The following is a 22,207-nucleotide window of genomic DNA, read 5'->3' on the forward strand; positions in this document are numbered from 1 at the left end:
TCACTCAGCATAATGTTCTCCAGAGTCAACCATTTTGAATAATATTGCATGAGTTCCTTGTTTTTTAATGCAGCATAGTATTCCATTGTGCGAGCTGGTGGAAATTTGTCTCACTATTTAAGTAACTAAGACCTCAGAATCTCCGTGGCACAGGAATCACATTCTGCTGGTGAATTCAAACCAACTTCCTTATCCACTAGTCCACCCATCAAGACTCATCTCAAGGTGTCTTCTTTTGGGGTCTACAAGTGGATCAGCTGTCCCTCCTGCATGTTCTCACAGTATCCTGAGTTCACCCTTAGGTTTGACACTGTGTGCCCACTTCTGATCTTGACCTTCACCTGTGGCAGGGGCTTGACATACTGCTTTTTTAACTTTATTATTTTACTGTCTAGGACACTTGACACCTGGAACATCTCCTAGAATGTTTGCGGAACTACACTGGACCTCTGTCCTGAGTCCCTTACTTTTGTTGTTGGTACAGGGTTATTTAAGGACTCCAAATAATTTCGTTTGTACTCTGTGTGATCTCTGCTTCAAGAAATGTTGACAACATTTATAACTACCACCAATGACGGCATACTTGTTCAGTGCCCAGCAATGTGATAGATTCTCAACTTGTGTGTCAACATGTTGTTGTAAGAACAACCCTACCTAAAATCTACACTAACAGTGCTGTAGACACTGCTGTTAACCCAGTTCTCCAATCCCATATATGTATAGTTGTAGAATATGAAATCTTACATACTATTCCAGAGGTCCTATGCAGTTTTAATCGGCCTTGCTGGTCGATAACAGGCAGTGGTCTTTAGTGAGGATCAATGAGACTGAGAGCTCACCTATGGATTTTTCAGACAGCGATTGGTAACCTGGCTTGAAAACGGACAAAAGGTAGAGACCCAATTAAATGGTCAAGCAGTCTTGTGAAATTGAGCATAGTTTGACATTAACAAAATTAGAATCTAAAGAAGCAGTCTGAGCAGCCAAGATATTTAAAAAAAAAAAAATCTAAGCGTGCAATCTGGACAACAGTAGCTAAAATCCGGGCAAGATGCCTGGACAGAGAGGGAGTGTGGGGTTGACAAGAAAGTCCCAGTGGGACCAAGCCAGATACTATCCCAAATCAAGCAATGTCAGTAGCCAAGAAGTTTCTGTGGATCTTCTGCCAATCTCAGCCACCACCCTCAGTGTGGACAACCAGACCCAACCATCTCAGGCAATGCAAGAACGAATGTAGATGATAACCTGGCATATTTGAGTCGTTGAAAAAAATTGTTTTACAAAAATCCTTCTGCTTTATATGCAAACTAACAGATGGCTGAATTTGGACATAACTGTGGAGAGCATTTTTAACGTTTTTGGTTTTGGCTGGTACACAGTCTGTCAGTGGTGTTTCCAAGTTATACAGGCATTTGTACTCACCTGCAAATTATGGTATATATTAGTTACTAGAAGGGTGACACTAATTTTACTAAAGTTGCTCTATAGCACATTTTCTATCATTCTGTTTCATTTACTGCTCTCAAAATCGTTGTGGCCAGATGAAACGTAATGGTAGATAGAGGTCTTATAAAAGCCACATTGCCATTCAATTGGAACCAATTCACAGCGTTGAGTATCCAAGATATCTTGAGTATCCAAAGGTGTAAAGACACAGAGAAAATTGTCCATCTTTCTACCGTGGAGGCAATGGGGAATTCAACCACAAGAGAACTGTGGTTCTCTTTGGGATATCTTTGTGTATCTTTGTTATAGAAGGACCCATTATAGTCTATGGTCTGTGCCACCAGGCCTCCTAGTAGACATAGGCTGTTGTTGTTAGGTGCTATCAAGTGCAACTCATTCATCGTGACCCTGTGAACAGCAGATCTAAACTCTGTCCTCTCCTGTGCCGTTCTCATAATCTCTGACGTACTTGAGCCTCTTACTACATACAGCTCACATAAATCCTGGTCAACCTCTGTCTTCTGTTGATTATCTAGTATTTTAATATGTATATCATTTTAATATGACTACATTCTTGTTCTCCCTTCAATTTCATATAAGTGAACATAGTATGTAATATAATTGATGGAACACTCATTCTTCCTCATTAATTAGAATTTTTCTAGAATTATATATTGGGGAATGAAATGTTAGCAGTATCCTAAACATTATAGTAATAACATTTTGAATGCCAAGTGCGTGTTAGCACAATACAAGGATAAAATATTAAGACATTAAATGTCATAAGCCAAAGAATGACCAACTGGCCAAATCCACCCATTGTCTGTCTGTGTCAATAAAGTTTCATTGGAACATAGTCATGGTCATTGCTGCTGTGATGTCTTTGGTTGTTTGCACTGCAGTTTGAGTTGAAGCAGTGCACGATTGTATGATTTAGTTCACTAATAAAATTCTTATTGGTAAGTTGGGTTTTTGAGTGTTTTAGAGGTTGTAAATCACGTGAGAGGAGATTGTCTATCTTTCTCTTATGTGAGATATGATCGGGCCAATAAATTATAGAGCAAAGATATATAGTTTCAAAACCTGTCTTTTTAAATCAAAATATTACGCTAACTTTACAGTATTGCACTTATGTATAATAAATTTACCTTAAAAGAAAGAATAAGCTTCTCCAGGCTATTCTAGAAGGATGAGAGTATATACTAGGAAGACTTTTTGATGCTCTGTCATCATAGTCCCAATCATTGCCATGCATTTTGTGGGGTAATTATTATTAACATCATCTAGATAGATGTCATCCAAGATAGAATAATAGGTCATGATTAAATGGAATGACTTTGTTTTTTGTTTAAGTGATGACTTTTATATTTTTATAAAGAGACGTTGGCATTTAAGAGTGAGTAAAGGTACATTTAAATGACTACACTTTTTGTTTTCAAGACAAGAAAATGCTTGAGAGGGTTAAGATGCATGTTCATCCTTCTACATAAGGGCTGTAATTGGCATTCCATAGGAAAAAAGATAAACAGTTAAAGATATGAAGGAAAAAATTACAGACTTTCTGAAAAGGGCCAGATTTTTTTTAAAGCCCTCTGGTCAGATCCTGAAGGGTCAATGTTCTGCTAAATGTTTATGATTTTTTAAAGTGTTCTTTTAAAAGACATTAGGCCAAAAGCACTAAGAGGTCAGTAACAAAATCTATGGCTCAAGAGGCTGAGAAATGTGGAGGGATTTTTTTGTCTGTTTGGTTTCGTGTAGTCAAATCTATTTCCCTCCTCTGTCCAAAAAAAGCAAGCCATACTTTGTAGAGTGGGAAATAAGTTGTAATAAAACGTCAACATCCCCAGCCTCTGAAGCAGAACCATTATTTTGTACGAAGGAATGAACTGTTAGCTCCTTCTTAATTCTGAAAGCAGGTAGCGGTGTTTTATGAGGAGCTGTGACGGGATCGCATTGCTGGTAAACCACGGAAGCAGAAACAGTGAATGTGCTCCTTACTAATGGGGACTCGTCTACCTCCTAGGTGGCAAGTGGAAAATTACTATCTCATGAGATTAAAATGTACATGAACATAAAGAATAGAGGCTGCTTGTTTGGATACTTTAAATTCCCAAGTTGTTTGGTTCCATTTAAGTTTACGATTCCAACTGAAAAAGCTTTTAGCACATCTTTTGTTTTGAGGGCCTTTAGTAATCTAAAGAATAGTCTCAGCTTTTCACATAATTTCACTGGTGTATATACACATACCCTTGTAAATGTACTTTTCTGGGAAATAAAATCCTGTGGTGATATCATTTCCCTAAAATTTGCAAGGGTTTTTGCACGTATATGATACTTTCTCACTATTTCATTCAATTCTTATAATGCCAGAAACCTTAGTAGGCAAGATAATAAAATTCCTTCCTTCTCTTTTGTGTCTGTCTAACGAATCTCTTGCCTACGTTGGTCATCGTTTTTTTCCAGATACTTCCCCTCCCCTTTGGAATTTTGCCCATTTACTTTCCTGTTTGTATTTTTGTTTCTCTTACGCATTCCATCTTTAAATACTGAAAATATTTACTGTATCTATGTGAGAGTTTTAAAGTTACTTGCCTTTGCTACTAAAAAGGGGAAGTTTTCCACTTTAACCAACCTACAGGATGGCAGAAATCACTATTATGTTTAATCACTGGTTCTGTCCATTGGAGGCTGACCAAGAGCCAGTGGCTTCCTCATGATCGACAAAGTTGAGGTCTTCTCACCCAAAACCCAGTGAAGATAGTTTTCAAAAACTATTCACAATAGAACTAACTCAGTCCTGTGAGGACAAATACTGCATGAGACCATTATTGCAGAAATAGAAAGAGAACTAGTAAAACGTGTTTGAGGATCCAAGGAAGGGAGGGTGGGAACAGAGAGGTTAGGATGGGAACGGGGGAAATTATAGGGTCACACAATTTGGGGGGTGGGTAAAGGAAATGGGAAAGATCTGGCAGGCATCTGGAAAGTCAGGGTGTAATGGTGACCATAATTGAATGGTGTTTCATTTTATAAAGCATAATGAATTAGAATGATTATATGAAACACAATGTGTTAGGTTAACGTGAAACACAATATATACGAAAGCAAACCAATATAAAATTTAAAAAAAAAGAATGGAAGGGAGAGGCTGGAGAGCCTTATGCTGAGCGAACTAACAGTCTTGTAAGGACAAATACTGCATAAGACCATTATTGTAAAATTAGAAGGATAAGTAGCAAAACATGTATGGGAACTCAAAGGGCGGGGAGTAGAGGGGTGAGAATAGGTAAGTTCCACAGTTTGGTGGGTAGAGGGAAGGGGGTAAGTAAATGGGAATGACCCAGATGAAAAGACAGGTTAATCATGGGCAAGGTTCAATGGTGATTAATTTTATAAAACATAATGCATGAGAATGATTGTATGAGCATAATGTGAATGAAGAATAGTGTGAAACATAATGTATACAAACTCTGTAAGCAAACCAATTTTAAAAACATATTAAAAATTTTAAAAAAGAATAAAAATTCTAAAAAAAGAGCAGAAGGAGACTTTAAAAAAAAAACAAACCCAAAAACTGTTCACATAGACCCATGGATTTAATCCATCTTACCCAGAATGCTGGCTCTCACTGCCTGATTAGCATAAACCACCTTGAACCCACACCACTTTGAGCACCCTTGACATTTTTCCCCCTTAGGGAAGTAGGCCCTGAATTTTTTCAGTGGCATGTGACAGAAATATACAGCTATTTTTTTTTTCCTCCTACTAAGTTCTCCATCTCTTACCTGAGTAAGTGACTTTGAGCAAATCTTCAGTCTCTCTCATACAATTAATAGGATTGAGAAAATAGCAATCACGCAGGAAGATTTTTACTTGGACTAAAGATACCAGGCCTAATGGAATCCCGACCGATAATGGGAACCAGGTAAATTTGGGTTTCCTTCTTTCCCACCCTCAGAGTTGAAAACACATCTGGTGCCCAGCAGGTGTTCTTCAAATGCCTGGGGAACTTACTCAGTTCTGTTGATTCTCCCTGCAATGTAGACTTCTGAAATTTTCAACCTGGAATTCCAGAAACTTCTCTTTCTACTGACACAGCGTTTTATTTTATGTAAGTGTAACCAAATGCCCTAAGGTAGATGTGTGGTATCATTTTCTGGACCAATTAAAATTCACTGCAATTTAGTGAAATTTAACAAGAAAAGCTAGAACCAGAGTTTTACCTGCTGGCTTAACTTCAGACTCACTCTCCCAGAGCTTGGGAGGCCTTTTAAATCATAAACACAAATATACTCAAGTGACTCACAATGTTAATATTCTGAAAAGCCCAATTCCACACCTACTTCTCATGGACATTGCTTAAGTAGCACCCAAATCTGCTATTACTGAAAAATATGATTTTTATCTAAAACTTCATTCAAAAGTTCATTTAGGAATTTAACACCATAAATATTGGTGGATGTTAAGAGAATTTTCAGATCCACTTTTTTCTCTAGAGAATTTTTGGAGCCAAGTTAAGTTTCCCTCTGGGATTGTCCCTTTATAATCTGCAGGAACAAGGCCATGAACCCAGTGCCCTTGAGAATGTTTTTAGTCTCTGTAATTCCCTTTGTAATTCTCATTCTTCATGTTGTAATTTGTGTGTTTAAGTAAAGTGTTATGGGATTTCAAATATGTGTAATTTGGGAGGCTCACACAGGCTGAGCACTTATCAAAAGGCCTAAAATTGGACCATCGGAGCAGGACCTCTGTCATATAACACAGATGGACGTCAACAGGAAAGCCAGGCCCTGTGACCCACAGCCATGGTCATAATCCTGTCCCCCAGCCACCAGATTCAGAGTTTCAGCGCCTATGTTTGAAAGAGACTAGGGAAAACCAACACAGAGAAGTGCCACACAGTGTTCTGTGACCTAGTTTCCAGCTTCTGTAAAACAGGAGTTTTCTGCCTCTTTGTCTGAAAACCATGGCACATTTTCATTCATCTAGGAAGGGGCTTACCATAATGGGGTTCTCAGTGATGGCACTGGACATCTTTCTACTCTCTCATCGTTGGTTATTGTTACGAGTTTTACTCCCCTCTCCTTAAATTGATGCCTCTTTTTAACATCTGGCATGAATATCAATGTTAGAACATATTTAATTTTTTAAAGAGAGTATACTTTGAGTCAAACGTATTGAGAGCAGAAAGGAATGAACAATACTAAGGAAGTTTTAGGGCTACTACTGATCTCTGGTTTTTAAGGAAGTTGGATATTGATATCTGAAGAAGAAAGATGTAACTTAATATACTGTTAGAAACATATATTGTCTATACATTAACACTCATTGCCGTGGAATTGGAAATGACTCCCAGCTGATCTTTCAGTGTGGTTTTGAAGGCTATAATCTTTTTTCCTACAGACCTGCTGGTGAGTTTGAACCTCCAGAAAGGGGCTACCTTTGAGTTCACAGCACCACTCCCTACTAAAGATAAAGTAGGGAATTCTCCTGTGCAACTCTTAGCCTCAGAAAACCTGCTGGAGGGTCAACTATGAGTCCATTGTGATCAGACAACAGTGAGTTTTTTGAGTTTGACTTTAGGCATGTAGCCAGGGGACTTAGTCCTTGGAGAAAGATGTCATGCTTGGAAGGGTGGAGGGACAGCCCAGGAGAGGTAGACCCCGGATGAGATGGATTGACACAGTAACTGGGGTAATGGGAGTAAGTCTGTCAGAGATCGATTGGCTCAGTATAGGGCAAGGTTCAGAGTACATAGGTACATAGGGTTGATATGAGTTGAAGGCCAGTCGATGACACATTCCCAAGTGAAGCAGGCTAGGTGTTCATGCTGTCCTTGGCCAGAAGTGGCAGCTATCATCAATTTTAGCACATTGTTCTTGTAAAATGTAAACTCCTTTTTGCTCTGTCATCTGATTTGCAGGTAAAACAACCAAACATGGAAATGTTGACACCTGGAAATTTATGCCAAGTCTTTAAAACACAGTGTTAGCCAAACAAAATGCATTTGGGTTTGGAACCTAGGGTTATAGTTTGAGCTGTGTGAGAACTGGTGGGGAGGGGTGGGCAGGGAGAAAAGTGTGGCAATGAATGAATGGAAATCCATAACCTCTGTAGATGTCTACTAAAATTAATTTTAAAAAAAGAAAATAGACTGGTGTGGGGATGGGGAAATTGTACAACAATGAAAGAATTTTATTTATTTTTTTTTCAAAGAGAAAAGCAAAGTCGGGGCAGGGAGGAAAATGTGCAACAATGAATAAATGGAAATCCAAGTTCTCTATAAATTTTCCTTAAAATCTCAATTAAAAAAAAGAGATAATTTAACACACTAAAAAAAAGAAGAAGAAGTGAAGGTCGAGAGGTTCTTCGCCTCTCCAGAGAGGAGAAGTACCCTGAGCAAAGCCCATATGCCTCATCTAGCCCTGGTTTTACCAAAAACATTTCTCAAGTATTCTTATAGTCACCACTCTGAACTGTCACATAAATAAATCTAGAATGATCAGTGTCTATGGCAACAAGTAAGAGACATAAGATCCAATTACCTGTTTTCATGCAACTCAGACTCATAATAAAATATTTTCACCCTCAGGGTAGAAATACTTATTAACTGTCAAGAGTGTACTTACCATTTCTTTTCCATCTATCTATGGAAATGCTTCAGTAATTGTTACAATGCATACTTATTCATGGTTAATACTACTGTATTGTGCTTGGTAGTTATATGATTAAACTTGTCCTGGAAAAACATTCTTCTTAGTGTGGAAGCAGTCAAAATTATCTAAATAAATTGCTCTTTTGATTTTGTGGAGTATTTTGCTATTTCAAAGGCTTTCACATCTGTTATGTGTGCCTTTTATGCCTTTAAGATATCCTATAAATAGCCTCAATTATAAATTCTATGAAATTTAAACCAGAGCACATTTGTGGAAGATCAAGATGCTTATACTCAATGTTGTTTCAATGATGTGAAATACTCCGTTGTGGAAAAGACACACAACATCCCCTTGCCTGTCCTCATACTCTTGTTTCTACCAAGATGCTTCCTTCTGCCTGGCTCGTGGATTGCCCCTCCCCGAGCGTTGTCCGCTGTGTGGTAGACTGCTTTACTTTATCCTCCAGCTTGCCCCACTGGGGTGTGTTTCTACCCACCTCTCATCAGCCTTTTAGCCTCTGAGAAGGGCTTTTATCCAGCACGCTACTTCAGTGCCTTTGCTGGTTAGGTTAGTTAACTATCCTGATAAGGAACAATTTTGGGAGAGTATTGCCAAACTCATAGGGTCTCAACAGGTACAGAATTAACTATCAGATCAAACACTATACAGTCAGACATGCCTGGTTTGGGTCACCATTTTAATTAGGCATTATTTAAATTATTTGGATTCTTGAAAACCCCCAAATCAAAAGATGTGCTAAACCAAACCTTGGCATTCCTTGGTTTATAGACTCATTGCTCCAATTTCTGCTTCATTTCACATCACCTTACACCCCGCCACCCACCTCGTGTCTCTGTGTCTGTGACCCCTTCCATCTTTTCTGTTATGAGGACACCAGTCATTGAATTTGGGACCTCCTCTAAGCTCAGAAGTGGGCCCTGGTGATCTACTGGGTAAGGAACACAAAGGCACACAGCCCAAACCCACCAGCTGCTCCACAGGAGATGGAGGGTCCGTCTCCTCTCGTGCCTCTGAAAATCTTGGCTATGAGTGGGCTCCAACTTGCCAGAACAAAGCAGCGACAAAAACATACACTTAGCGAGCTCTGGTGGCCTAGTGGCAAAAAGCTGCACTGCAATCCCAAAGCTGCGCTGTTCGAATCCACCAGATGCTCTGCTAGAGGAGGGACAATCTCCTCCTGTACCAGTCAGATCGGATTTGATAGTACAAACAAAATAATAATAATTTTTTGAAAACCCCATAGACTCAGAATTCCTTTCCCTCAAGACCTTTAATCATATACACAAAGACCCTATTTCCAAATAAAATCCACTCACTAGTATCAGGGCTCAGAACCTGAATATGCCTATTGAAGGTTATCGTTAATCCCCCTGCAATAGTGACACATCATTCTTCACAGATTAATGAGTAAACAAGGGCTAACTATGGTGCCTGGTGCTTGGTAGATATTCCGTGAATGTTAGTGGTCATTTCCCTGCCCCTTCCACCCCCCTCCCCAGTCTCTTCTGATGTTTTTCTAATTGTTTTCAGATACGTGTTCCTAAACACCCATCTGTCTCGGTTTTTACTCTCTGAATTCAACCTTGTAACTCAGTCTTAAGAAACTTTGATTATACAATGATTAAATACTTGGCTGATATGCAAAAGGTCAGGAATTCGAATCTGCAAGCTGCTCTTTGGAAGAAAAGATCTGGCCATCTGTTCTTAAAAAAATTACATCGTAGGAGACCCTAGGGGACAGCCTACTCTGTCGGGTGGGGTTATTTTGAATTAGATTCCGCTCAGCATCACATGACAACTGATAATTCACTTTTTGAATGACTGTGACCAGATGTGAAATCAGAGGTATTTTTATCTCTTAATATATCTGTTATATGTGCCATGCATCAGAGAGTTGGACAGTGAATAGGGTTGATAGAAAGAGAATTGATGCCTTTGAGCTGTGGTGCTGGAGAAGAGTGTTGGATATACCACGGACTGCTAGGAGAACAAACAGGTTTGTTCTTCCTGTGGAGGGTGAAGCCGGAATGCTCCTTGGAGTCAAGGATTCTGGGCTTCGTCTGACATACTTCAGGCTTGTTGCAAGGAGGGACTGGTCCTTGGAGAGGGACATCATATTTGTGAGAGTAGAGGGACGGCGAAAGAGAGGAAAACCTTTGATGAGATGGATCAATTCTGTGAGTGGAGTGGTGGGAATGAGTGTGTTTGATATGGCTAGGCTGGCACAGGATAGAACGGAGTTTTGAGCTCTTGTAAATAGGGTCGCTATGAGTCGCAAACAACTTGATGGCACATAACAACAACAGCAGTATATCTGAGACATTTGAGATTCTGATTTTCCATCTTATTTAAATGAAGATAATAAATTATTTTTTTTTTAATTTTTAAGTTGCTTTTTTTCCCCCTTTCTTAACTTTTTGGAGGTTCTTGTGTAGCAGGAAGTTTGAGGATGGCACAGGATAGAGCAGGGTTCATATCATCGAGTCACCATGAGGCTTGCTCAATGGCACCTAAGAACAGCACAACAACTTAATTTTTTAAATTGTTATTTTAACGAAAGTTTACAGTAAATTTGGATTTGCATTCATTCATTATTGCACGTTTTCCTCTCTAGCCCTCCCCAGGTTCACTTTAAAAAAGTACTCATTCATTGTTGCAAAATTTCCTCCCTCCTCACTCACCCTTTCCCCAGTTGATTTTGTTATGCACCTCTTATTCGGAACTATTGTCATACAAATAATGCCTAATCATATATTCCTTTTAAACAGTTCTTTCCTTCATCTGTTCCAAGGCAGTGTTCATTATTTATCCCCTTTCCTTATTTTCTCCCCATCCTCCATTTCAGTCCTGTTTTATGACAGTGGTGTTATACAGTATTTGTCCTTTTATGACTCAGATATTTCACTTAGCATAATATCCTCCAGGGTCATGCATGTTGTGTAATATTTTTATGATTCCTTTGTTTTTCATTGCTGTGTAGTATTCCATTGTATAGTAAACCATAGGTTTTTTTTATCCCTTTATTTTTTGATGGACAGTTGGGTTGGTTCCATCTCTTTGCTGCTGTGAATAATGCAACATTAAACATGAATGTGCATGTATTTGTTTGAGTGGCAGCCCTGGTTTCTTGGGATAATAAAATCACACAGTGCTTCCCAGATGCTTGAAAGAGTAATCATAGGAAAAGCACCTCAAACCTTGCCAATGCATGGCAAATATCCCACTGTTAAGGACATCCAAACCGCTGGTGGTCCTGATGCAGGAAATGGTTTGAGACTATTTTGGATAGAGAGAAGAGAAGTTAGGACTGAGAAGTGAACCACAAAAATCTGTGCTTTCTATAATTGTCAGTGCTAAACAGCAGAATTTTGGTTAAGCTAAGGATATGGCATTTCAGAACACTAGAATTTAGAGGTTTGAGAACGACAAAGTTTTTTGCTCAAACCTAAAATTGTGATGCAGTCCTACGTTGTGGTCGGTGACTTTATACGTTCCCATCCAGCTGGCTGGTACAGAGGCTGAAAATAGTTCCGAGGCCCCAACCTGTGCACAGAGCATTCATTGTCTTCGTCACAAGTCCTCTTCTGCGTCTGTGAGCATGGACAGGCTGTATTTCCAAGACATTCCCACGCAGCTGCCTCGAAGGGAAACCGGTCTTCCTGATCTAGCACCACTGCACCAGAGATTGGCCCACTTTTCCCTTAAAGGGCCAGACTGTCAATAGTTTAGGTTTTGTGGGCTAACAGGCCATCTCTCTGGCATATTCTTTCTTGTTTTTCACAACCCTTTTAAAATGTTAAAGTCATTCTGAGAGGAAAAATAGGCCAGAGGTCAGCCAGCCTGCAACTCATGGTATGCTGACTTCTCCAGACCATGGAAAGGAGGTAGGAGGGAAGAGAGATTTAAACACCCATTGACTGAATAAATTGTTGTTTTTCTTTAAGGTAAAAGTACCCCCATAGTTGTTGGTTTCTTTTCTATTCAATACATTGTGATAGTATCGTTACATCTTCAGTAAAACTAGAGTTCCTAGGCCATTTCAGTCTGGTTTTAGTCCCTTTAGAGTGATATCTCATCTTGCTGAAGAAAGATGATGAGGAATATTACAAAGTAAGAACTATATGAAAGAAAGAGCCAATATAATATGAGCAAATTCTAATGGTAACTTCCCCCCTTCATTTGGGGTATATGTTTCTGAGGGTATGGGAAGCTATCCTTTTCCCTCTTTTTTTCTCATCTATAACTCACTCTAAATTTCAGTGGTGACTTTTTTTTCCCTCTTATTTTGGGTTTTCCAGGACTATGACTTGAGCCAGCTCCAGCAACCTGACACTGTGGAACCTGATGCCATAAAACCTGTTGGAATCCGACGAATGGACGAGAGGCCCATCCACGCAGAACCTCAGTACCCAGTCAGGTCCGCAGCACCTCACCCTGGGGATATCGGGGACTTCATTAATGAGGTAAAAAAAAGATCAAATGGAGACTATTTGTTAAGGCTTTTCTTTGTTACTGTTTAAAATACTAACTTATACATTTATGTGGGTCACATGTTATTTAAAATCTGAGTTATGTTCTTGGTATTGTTACTGTGTACCATCGAGTTAGAACTGACTCATAGCTGACCCTCTAGTGGAATTTCAGAGGTAGTTAATCACATAGGAGGTGACGTCCATCTTTATCCTATGGAGCAGCTGTTGGACTCAAACTTTGTACCTTTGAGTGGGCAGAGCAACTCCTTACTACTAAGCCACCAAGCTAAATTTTAGCTGAGTTGCTGTTGTTGTTGTTGTTGTAGTGTACCATTAAGTCAGAAATGGCCCATAACTAACCTCCTGCCAGTTTTTGGAGGCAGTTAATTGGCGGGAGGAGATTGCCCATGCTTCTCCTGTGGAGCCTCTGGCCGATTCCAACTGTGTGCTTTCAGGATTGCAGTGCATGCTTTTACCACTAGGCCACCAGAGCACCCTTATTGCTAAGTAGCAGTTTAAAATGCTCACATACAGGGAAAAGAAATTATATGCCAAGGCACACATGCACGCACACACACACACATTTAAATAAAATGTATGGTCAAATTTATGCACCTACAGTCAGAACCAAAGAGGAGGAAATAGATGATTTATATCAACTGTTACAGTCAGAAATTGATTAAACTTGTAATCAGGATGCTTTACTAATAATGGGTGACTGGATTGCAAAAGTTGGGAATCAGGAAGGAGGATCAGTAGTTGGAAAATATGGATTTGGTGACAGAAATGAGGCTGGGATAGAATGATAGAATCCTGTACAATCAATAATTATTCACAGAAAATACCTTTTATAAGAACCATAAACACAGGCTGTACACATGGATTTCACCAGATGGGACACACAGGAATCAGATTGATTACATCTGTGGAAGGAACCGTTAGAGGAGTTCAATATCAGCAGTAAAAACTAGGCTAGGTGCTGATTATGGAACAGACCATTAACTGCTCATATGCAAGTTCAAATTAAAACTAAATAAGGTTAAATCATATCCAAAGGAATAAAATTTTGACCTTGAGTTTATCTCCCATGAATTTAAAAACCAACTCAGGAATAGATTTGAAGCCTTGAACAATAATGAACAAAGTCCAGATAAGATGTGGGAAGATACCAAGAATATTGTTCATAAAGAATGCAAAAAGTCATTACTAAGATGGAAGAAGAAAAAAAGATCAAAATGAATGTCAGAAGAGACGCTGAGTATTGCACTAGAGCACTGAGAAGCCAAAACAAAGGGAAGAAATCTAAAAGTTAAGGAGCTGAATAGAATATTTCAAAGGGCTGCTTCGGAATACAAGGTAAAGTATTATAATGAAAAGTGTAAGGGGCTAGAGTCAGAAAATCAAAAGGGCCGAATTCACTCAGCATTTCTTAAGCTGAAAGAGCTAAAGAATAAATTCAAGCCACAAGTTTCAGTGCTTAAAGATGCTATGGACAGAATATTGAATTATTCAAGAAGCATTAAAAGCAGATGGAAGGAGTATACTGGGTCATTGTACCAAAAAGAATTGGTTGACACAGGAGAATTTTCAAGAAACAATAGATGAACAAGAGGCAATGGCGATTAGAGAAAGTTCTGGCTGCTCAGGAGTACTTGGCCAAAAATAAAGCCCCAGGAATTGATGGCATACCAGTTGACGTAGTTGACGTATTTCAGCAAACAGATGCTGCCCTGCATGTGTTCACCAAGTTGTGACAAGAAATCTCAAGGACAAATACTTGGTCAACTGATTGGAAGATATCCATATTTATTCCCATTCTAAAAAAAAAAAAGGTGACAGAATGTGGAAATTACTGAACAATATCACTAATATCACACACTAGCAAAATCCTCCTGAAAATTATCCAGAAAAGACTTGAACAGTACATTTCCAGAGAGCTACCAGAAATACAGGCTCTGTTTAGAAGAGGTTGTGACTCTAGGGACATCATTACCAATGTCAGATGGGTCTTGGTAGAAAGCAGAGAGTACCAGAAGAATGTCTATCTCTGTTTTATTGACTATGCAAAGGCATTTGACTGTGTGGCTCACAATGGATTGTGGCTAGCCTTGAGGAAATTAGAAATCTCAGAACACTTGATTGTGCTTATATGAAACCTATACTTAAACCAAGAAGCAGTTCTCAGAATAGAGCAAGGGAACACTGTGTGGTTCTACATCAAGAAAGGAGTGTGTCAGGGATGCATCCTGTCCCCATACCTTTTCAGTCTGTATGCAGAACACATCATTCAGGAATCAGGGCTTCATGAGAAGGAGTGTGGCATCAAGATTGGAGGGAGACTCATTAACAACTTACAATATGCAGATAACACAACCTTGCTTGCTGAAATTGAAGAAGACCTGAAGCACTTGATGTAAAACCAAGGACTGTTGTCTTCAATATGGACAGAAACTCAACTTCAAGAAGACAAAAATTCTCATCAGTGGGCCAGTTGGCAGCACCATAATAGATGGAGAAGAGATTGAGGTTGTTAGCAGTTACAGCTTGCTCAGATCCACGGTCAGCACTCTTAATTCCAGCAGTCAAAAAATCAAAAGACAAATTGCATTGGGAAAATCTGCTGTCAGAGTACTGAAGAGCAACAATGTCAGTCCAGGTGCAGAGGTGCACCTAATCCAGACCATGGTTTTCTCAATTACTTGTTATGTTTCAGAAAGTTAGACAATGACTAAGGATGACAGAAGAAGAATAGAGGCTGTCGAGTTGTGGTGCTGGAGAAGAGTCTTGAAAATACCATGGACTGCCAAGAAAACAAATAGGTCTGTCTCAGAGAAGGTGAAACCAAGTTTCTTCTTGCAGTCTGGGACTTTTGAAGCTCCATCTCATTTACTTTGGGCACATGGCCAGGAGAGATCGGTCCTTAGAGAAGGACATCATGCTCGGAAGGGTGGAGGGACAGTGCAGGAGAGAGAGACCCAGGATGAGATGGATTGACACAGTAACTGTGGCGATGAAGGTCTGTGTGTCAAAATTAGTGAGACTTGCTTAGGACAGGGAAGCGTTCAGAGCTGCTGTACACAGGGTCACTGTGCATCGCAGACAACTCAACCAATAACATACTATGACAAGTTTGGAAGCAGCAGTGGTATCCACTTCCTAAACAACTTGCCTCTGGAAACTCTATGAACTTTGATAAATGTTGATAGTTGTAGAGGGGCTTCAGGCCTTTTGTTCATAGAGTTACTATGAGTCATGCTCAACTCAAAGGCAATCAACAACACCACCACATAAGTATTTGTTCAGTTTAGCTTTGTGTTAAAGAAAATGTGATTTCAGCAAAAGGCAAGTAAGAGTTACTTAATTGCTTGAATAAGCAAAAAAAGAGATTTATCAGTTATTATTCTACATTTCTAAAATTATACTAATTTTGTCTTACCTACAAATGCAACCAACTCCAAAAAGGATTGACTTCCTATATCACAAGTAATAAATAAGCTAACAAAATCAGTAAGTATTTCAATTTCATTTACCCTCACTAATAAACGTAGTAAAGGTTCACTTTCATTTTCTTCACACGTGCTTTTCATATCCCACAAATGGTGAGAACTCAGTGCCGATGGAACGGCTGGAGAGTTCCATCAAATAAGATTAGTTGGGAGAGCAGTTAAATTAAATATTATGTAAGTGATTTAAATGCTTGTCTAGTTGAAGGGTTTTAAGAGCTTTTATAAGAGGAAGTGAATTCTCTGTTGACTATAACAGAGATGATTTCCACTGTCAAAATTATTATCGCATTCTTTTAATTCATTACTGACCAAGAATTCTGCTACAGTTAATGCACAAGTTTTAAAATGACATAGTGTATGCTGCTGCTGCTTCTGGCCATAATTACAGTTTTACTGTAAGAGTGCTTTTGAATTTTTGGTTGTATGAATAATAGAATGATGCACGTTGATATTGATTGTAAGTATATGGCAGTACTTCGTCTCTGCACAGACATATCCTACCTCTCCAGTATATCTCAGATCAGAACTGGTTCTGCTGCATTTCAAAGTGGATTGTATCTGTTCCATATGACCTTCAGTCATGTGTTGCTATGACTCTCAGTTCCTAGGCTTCCTAGAAGTAGTGGAAATGTGTGTATATGTAATCAGCTTCCCCTAGCTGTTACAGATGCACTTAGAGCTTGTAGGAAGCATTTCAAAACAAAATCAGAATCGTTATCTGTCTCTATAACATCTACACATTATTGTGTGCTGCTGACATGCATGCTGCTTGCTGAACATGTGTTTCATTTGTGTTAAGTAGGTAATAGAGTATTTTCTGGTAAAAGGAGAGAAAGGTCAAAACAACAAAATATATGTTTCAGCTTCTTCACCAAAAATATGTCTCCATTTTCTTAGAACAGTCAACTATACAGGATCACAGGGCACCATAGGATAAAGCTCAAAGGCAAAGAGCACGAGAACAGGAGGAGAAATGAAAAAGGAGATAGTGCAAAGAGTGCCGACACAATGTGGACAGAAAACCCAATGTCAGAAGGCAAAGTGTGTGTGAATGGTTGAGTGTAATGTCAGTCTGCTTTATAATCTTTCACTCGTATCACAGTACAGAGAGAGAGATGGACAGAGAGAAAAATATGTCCTGATTTCGTAGTCTTTATTTTATGTATAGTTGTTCTGTGCCATTGAGTCAGAACTGACTCATAGCCAACCATCCAGCACGTTCAGAGGCAGTAAATCACACAGAAAGAGATTGCCCATCTTTCTTCCTGGGAGCAAGCTAATCAATTCAAACCACATGCCCTTGGTTTGCCTCATCACCAGAACTGGTCACCAGAGCTCCGTTATTTACATATAAGCCTACTGTGGCATATGGGTCAGTCAACTCAATGGGAGACCAAAAGTCTAAGAGGACTAAGGGATTAGAGAACATGACTAAAGACAGGGTTTTAAGAAAGTGATGATTAATTCTTTGAAATAGTCAATTCTGTAGAAAGTTCACAGTCATGGAAACAAGTGTTAAGCCATTCATAGCTCTTAAAAGCACCGTATAAAGACACTCCATCTTTATTCAGTATCTTCCTGTAACTGGACAAGAATAAATACACATATGCAATGTCTTAAAACAGTTACAGGTTCTCAGAAAGAATTGAAAGACATCGTATAAATGCTTTTAAAATGCACATAGATTTACTTATCCTCCAGCCTTAGTGATGTAGCAGAGTACCAAATGTTCCAAAGAAAGAATAATATAGAAGTGATTGTGATTGCAGTGTTTTTATAGGTGTAAGAAATACATAGGAATGTAAGAACGCTTTGTAGTTTTTTAATTAAATAGTGAATGAATGCTGCCTTGAATCTTAAAAATCCCTTGTTTTCAATATTGTAGGTAGAGTAAGAAGTCATACCTTTTTCTCTTTCTATTTCAACTGCAGAATTTCATTCTACCTTGAAATTTTTAAACATGACCCTCGAAGGGTGAAAAGTTGAAATAACTTTTTAATCTCAGCCTAACAGTACATATTAGCACACCTCCAATTACTTTACTGATCCTATGTATTTCTTTATCACAGAAGTATAAAAACCAAGTGCATAGTTCTTTTAAAAGAACAGATTTTGATTGCTATCATTTAAAATCTCATGGAAGTTTCTTTTCTAATAACTGGATTGAACTAAAGTTTAAAATTTCACCTTTCCATTATATTAATTTAATCTCAGTCTTTAAAATAGCTCTATTCACTATTATGGGAGTTGAATATCTGTTTGAGTTCAGATCAGTCTGCCTCCCCTAATTTTCCTGTGACCTTTAACAAGTTATTTAGCCTCTTCTGTTTCTGGCTTTATTATTTATGAAACTTGCACATTGTTATTGAGTCAGAACTGAGACAGAGCTGATCAGCCACTGGGTTTCTGAGGATATAAACCACACAGGAGGAGAATGTCCATCTTTCTCGCATGGAGATGCTTGTGGATTCGAACCTTCAGAAGGACACCACCTTTGGGAGTAGCAGCACAATTCTTTACAGACTATGCCATCAGACCTCCTTATTTCTAAAACGGAATGATAATAAAATCTCCTTTTAGGTTGAAATAGAGAGTAAATGATACAATCCATGTAGAGTGTTTAATACGTCTCTGGAAGAACTTGTTGTTGTTGTTGTTGTTGTTGTTGTTATTGTTGTTGTTTTAAGTGCAGTCGAGTCGTAGGCCACTCATAGCAACCCTATGAATGAAAGTCCTCGACAGTTGTGTGACTTTCATCCTTTGTCCATGTTCGTAGGGTTTCCTGAGGCAAACTGTTTATGGAAATGGATGCCACTCTTGCTTCCAAACTTTGTTGTTGTTGTTATTATTATTGTTAATTAAGGAATCTTAGGTGGCCTGGTGTATAACCTGTCAGGCTACTAACTCTAACGTCAGCAATTCGAATCCACCAACGGGCTCCTCAAGAGAAAGATGGAAAGTCTTCTCCTATAGAGATTTGCTACCACTGCCATCCAGTGGAGGGTTACTGTGTGTCAGAAGAGCAAGGACCACCTGGGGACAGCCATATCTGACCTTTATCAACTTCACAAAGGGAACTGTCCTTGTCAGCCGCATGAAAAACACAGAACCAATTCTCATGAGGTCACACATGTCTCCCATGTTCCCTTACCTCTTTCTACTCATCTTAACACTACTATTACTGCTTTAGTGTGTCCTAAATCTTATACAATAGCTCACAGACCACACAGAACCATGCTGAGGAAATAAAAAGTTTATAATCTATTTTAGTAGCAGAACACAGGACAGCTTTTGAAATGTGCTCACTGGCACCTCAGCCTTGAGACTCACAGCTTTAGGCCAGTGTTACAGAGTTCATAGTCCCTCCAATATTGACTTTCCCCCCCCCACACACACACTCCCATGGTGCCCAGCAAACTTGGACAGAGAGGCATTTATCCTAGCTCTGGTTCTGCCCTTGCGGGGCAGCAGTCCCACGGTTTACTCTTTCTCAGCTCTCTGGTTCTCTGCTGAGGCTGTTTCTCTGGTCCTGAAGGACGATTTGTATCTTCTTGCTTCCTCGTTTTTGCTGACAGTGAGGGCTTTTCTAACTCTGCTACTGGATCTGCTCAGTTTATTGAAGAGACTAGACAATGCCTTTGTGGATTGATGAGACTAAGCAGGCCCTTTGTGGATAGGTTCATGTGCCCTATTTGCATATTCCTGCTCATCCACATGGCACAGTCTAATTCAGTGGCAAAGAAAGTCATTTTGAATGACAAACTCCACACTGTGCCTTGGAATTGACTTAGTGGCAGGTCAGTGCGTTTGACATTCTATTTTGCACGTAAGTTCTCTCCAAGGAGTGAAAAACTTTCCTCTAATTGTATAAAACCATTAAAAATCTCCCCTTTCAAATGTGGCAGGTGAAGTAATATTTCCAAAAAGAGATGAGGAAATGTTTATTTCAGCAGCCATGAAATACTACTACAATGAAAATATGATTTGCTTTTATTTCCACATATATGTTAGATTCAGGTTTTTACTTCTTCTGAAAATAATATAAAGGTGATTATAATGTTGAAGGAAATAAATGAAGTCTAGAACAGCAGTGTAGATTTGTCACTTCGAATGTACAGTGTGTCCACTATATATCAGTTTCATGCTGTGTGATGCGTTGTGTTGGCCATCAAGATAATAAACAGACACAATGTAGTCTCTGCAGAAAGCATGTAACAAGGGAGTATAATCTACACATGATCATAAAAGTAGAGATTAAAGTCCTTCTGGATCACCCAAGATACACAAAGAGTACTCACAGGCATGGTATCCATGTACTTAATCCATGTGTTAAAGCTGGCGAGGCTGCCAGAAGAACAAACAGGTCTTTCCTGGAGGAAATGCAACCTGGACGCTCCTTAGAGGCAAGGGTGATGAAACTTCTCTCACATACTTTGTCTGTGTTGTTAGAAAGGACTTGGCCTTGGAAAAAACACATCATGGTGGGAAAAGTGGAGGGTCAGAGAAAGAGAGGAAGATCCCCAACAAGATGGATTGACACGCAGCAGTGGGCTCAGGCATATCAGAGATCGTGGGAATGGCACAGGATAGGACAAGGTTCACTGTATGTCTCTCTCTGTGTATGTGTAAACATTTTCAACAGAGAAAACTACAGTTCCACTAAAAAGAAATGACTAGAACATATTTTGGAAGCAGGCATCCACTTCCTAAATAAAATACCTCCGGAAACCCTATGAACTTCGATAAATGTCGATAGTTGTACAGGGGCGTCAAGCCTTTTGCTCATAGGGTCACTATAAGTCATGCTCAACTCAGAGACAATCAACAACAAGAAGAACATACTTTACTGTCTCCAAACATCTGTGGACTCTTGGTGGTTGTATTGCTGTCAAGTCAGTGCTAATTCATGGTGATCCCATGTGCACCTTTCAGAAGCAAATAGCCATACCCATCTTTGGCTAGTAGTCCAGGGCTTATGCCCTTATACCACTAAGCCTGCTGTATATTTGGGCAACAGTTGAGTAAGTCAGCTCTGGTTGCTGAAGCTGAGAATAGCTGAGATGGGAAAGGTGGGTCAAGCTAAATTTACCAGATGCTCTTCTTAGGAATTTTGACTGTACCGTGTAGGGTCTAGCAATTATCAGGCATTTAACTAATACCTTTTTGTTTCATTTTTCATACTTGCAATCTTTTTCTGTAATTATTGCTAGTATTTTATTTTTTTTTAAAAGAGAACTGTTTTCAAGTTTTTGTACATCAAGTAAAGAAATCATCTTCGCAGAGAACTCTCTTATCTGAGAAACACTGCTTGTTTCAGGAGATGGAGAGCAGTCAGAGGAATTTACTTGGGAGAGTGATATCAAAACCAGATTAGGGAGAGGACACAAGAGCAGTCTTAGAGACAGAAGCAGGCAGTCTTGGGGAAAGGAAGACCTGATTAGAGGCTTTGCTGTGGGTCCAGGCAGGATGTAATGAAGCCTGAGGCCAAAGCAGTGGTGCTAAGGTTACTGAGGACAGTGAATTTAAAGGACTCAGTGAGACCTCCTTCCTCTTATATCCCTGATCCCTTCCCTCACTGAAGAATGCAAAGACTTTATAGTTCTTATAAAGGCGTACAAAGCCCAAGCTCAGAAGTCTATAAATATTATCTCTGCTTGAGTTCAGCCAGAGCCTTGGATCTTTGCACAGGAGACTCAAACTATAGAAGATAGTTCAAATTTATCCAGAGTTCGAGGCCTGCCTCTTCAGAAAAAATGAACCAAGAGCATCTTTTTTGATCTGATGTGAAAAACAATGTGTACAAATTTTAGGAACTTTGTGTGTAAACCAGTGTAATTTTTTTTAAAAACAAGAACATCGTTTTCTAGATTTAGTCAAACATAGGAGGGATTGGGGGGAAAAACCAACACAACCCACATCGAGTTTGTAATAGAGTGTTACCTGTCATGGGAATTTATGTTGAGGCGTAGAGAATGAAGCCATTCAATGAGGGAGGCTCCCACAGTCATTCTGTCCTCGTACACGTCGTCACCCTCCATTTCTCTGGATGATGACCTTTGTAGAATGACTGAAATATTACCACGAATTTCTATTAATGCCTTCTCCA

General features: G+C 39.2%; 1 protein-coding gene across 1 annotated transcript in view; it reads left to right on the top strand.

Annotated features, from left to right (window-relative positions):
- The window catches only part of CDH2 (cadherin 2, type 1, N-cadherin (neuronal)), a 296,341-nt gene that overhangs the window by 268,139 nt on the left and 5,995 nt on the right, over positions 1-22,207 (top strand). The window contains exon 15 of the mRNA XM_006895029.1: positions 12,422-12,586. Within this exon, the coding sequence (XP_006895091.1) occupies positions 12,422-12,586 (165 nt within the window). The remainder of the gene's footprint in view (positions 1-12,421; positions 12,587-22,207) is intronic.

Source organism: Elephantulus edwardii, unplaced genomic scaffold (assembly GCF_000299155.1).
Source record: "Elephantulus edwardii isolate Elephantulus edwardi_28Jun2011 unplaced genomic scaffold, EleEdw1.0 scaffold00155, whole genome shotgun sequence".
In the NCBI taxonomy this organism is placed as follows: domain Eukaryota; kingdom Metazoa; phylum Chordata; class Mammalia; order Macroscelidea; family Macroscelididae; genus Elephantulus; species Elephantulus edwardii.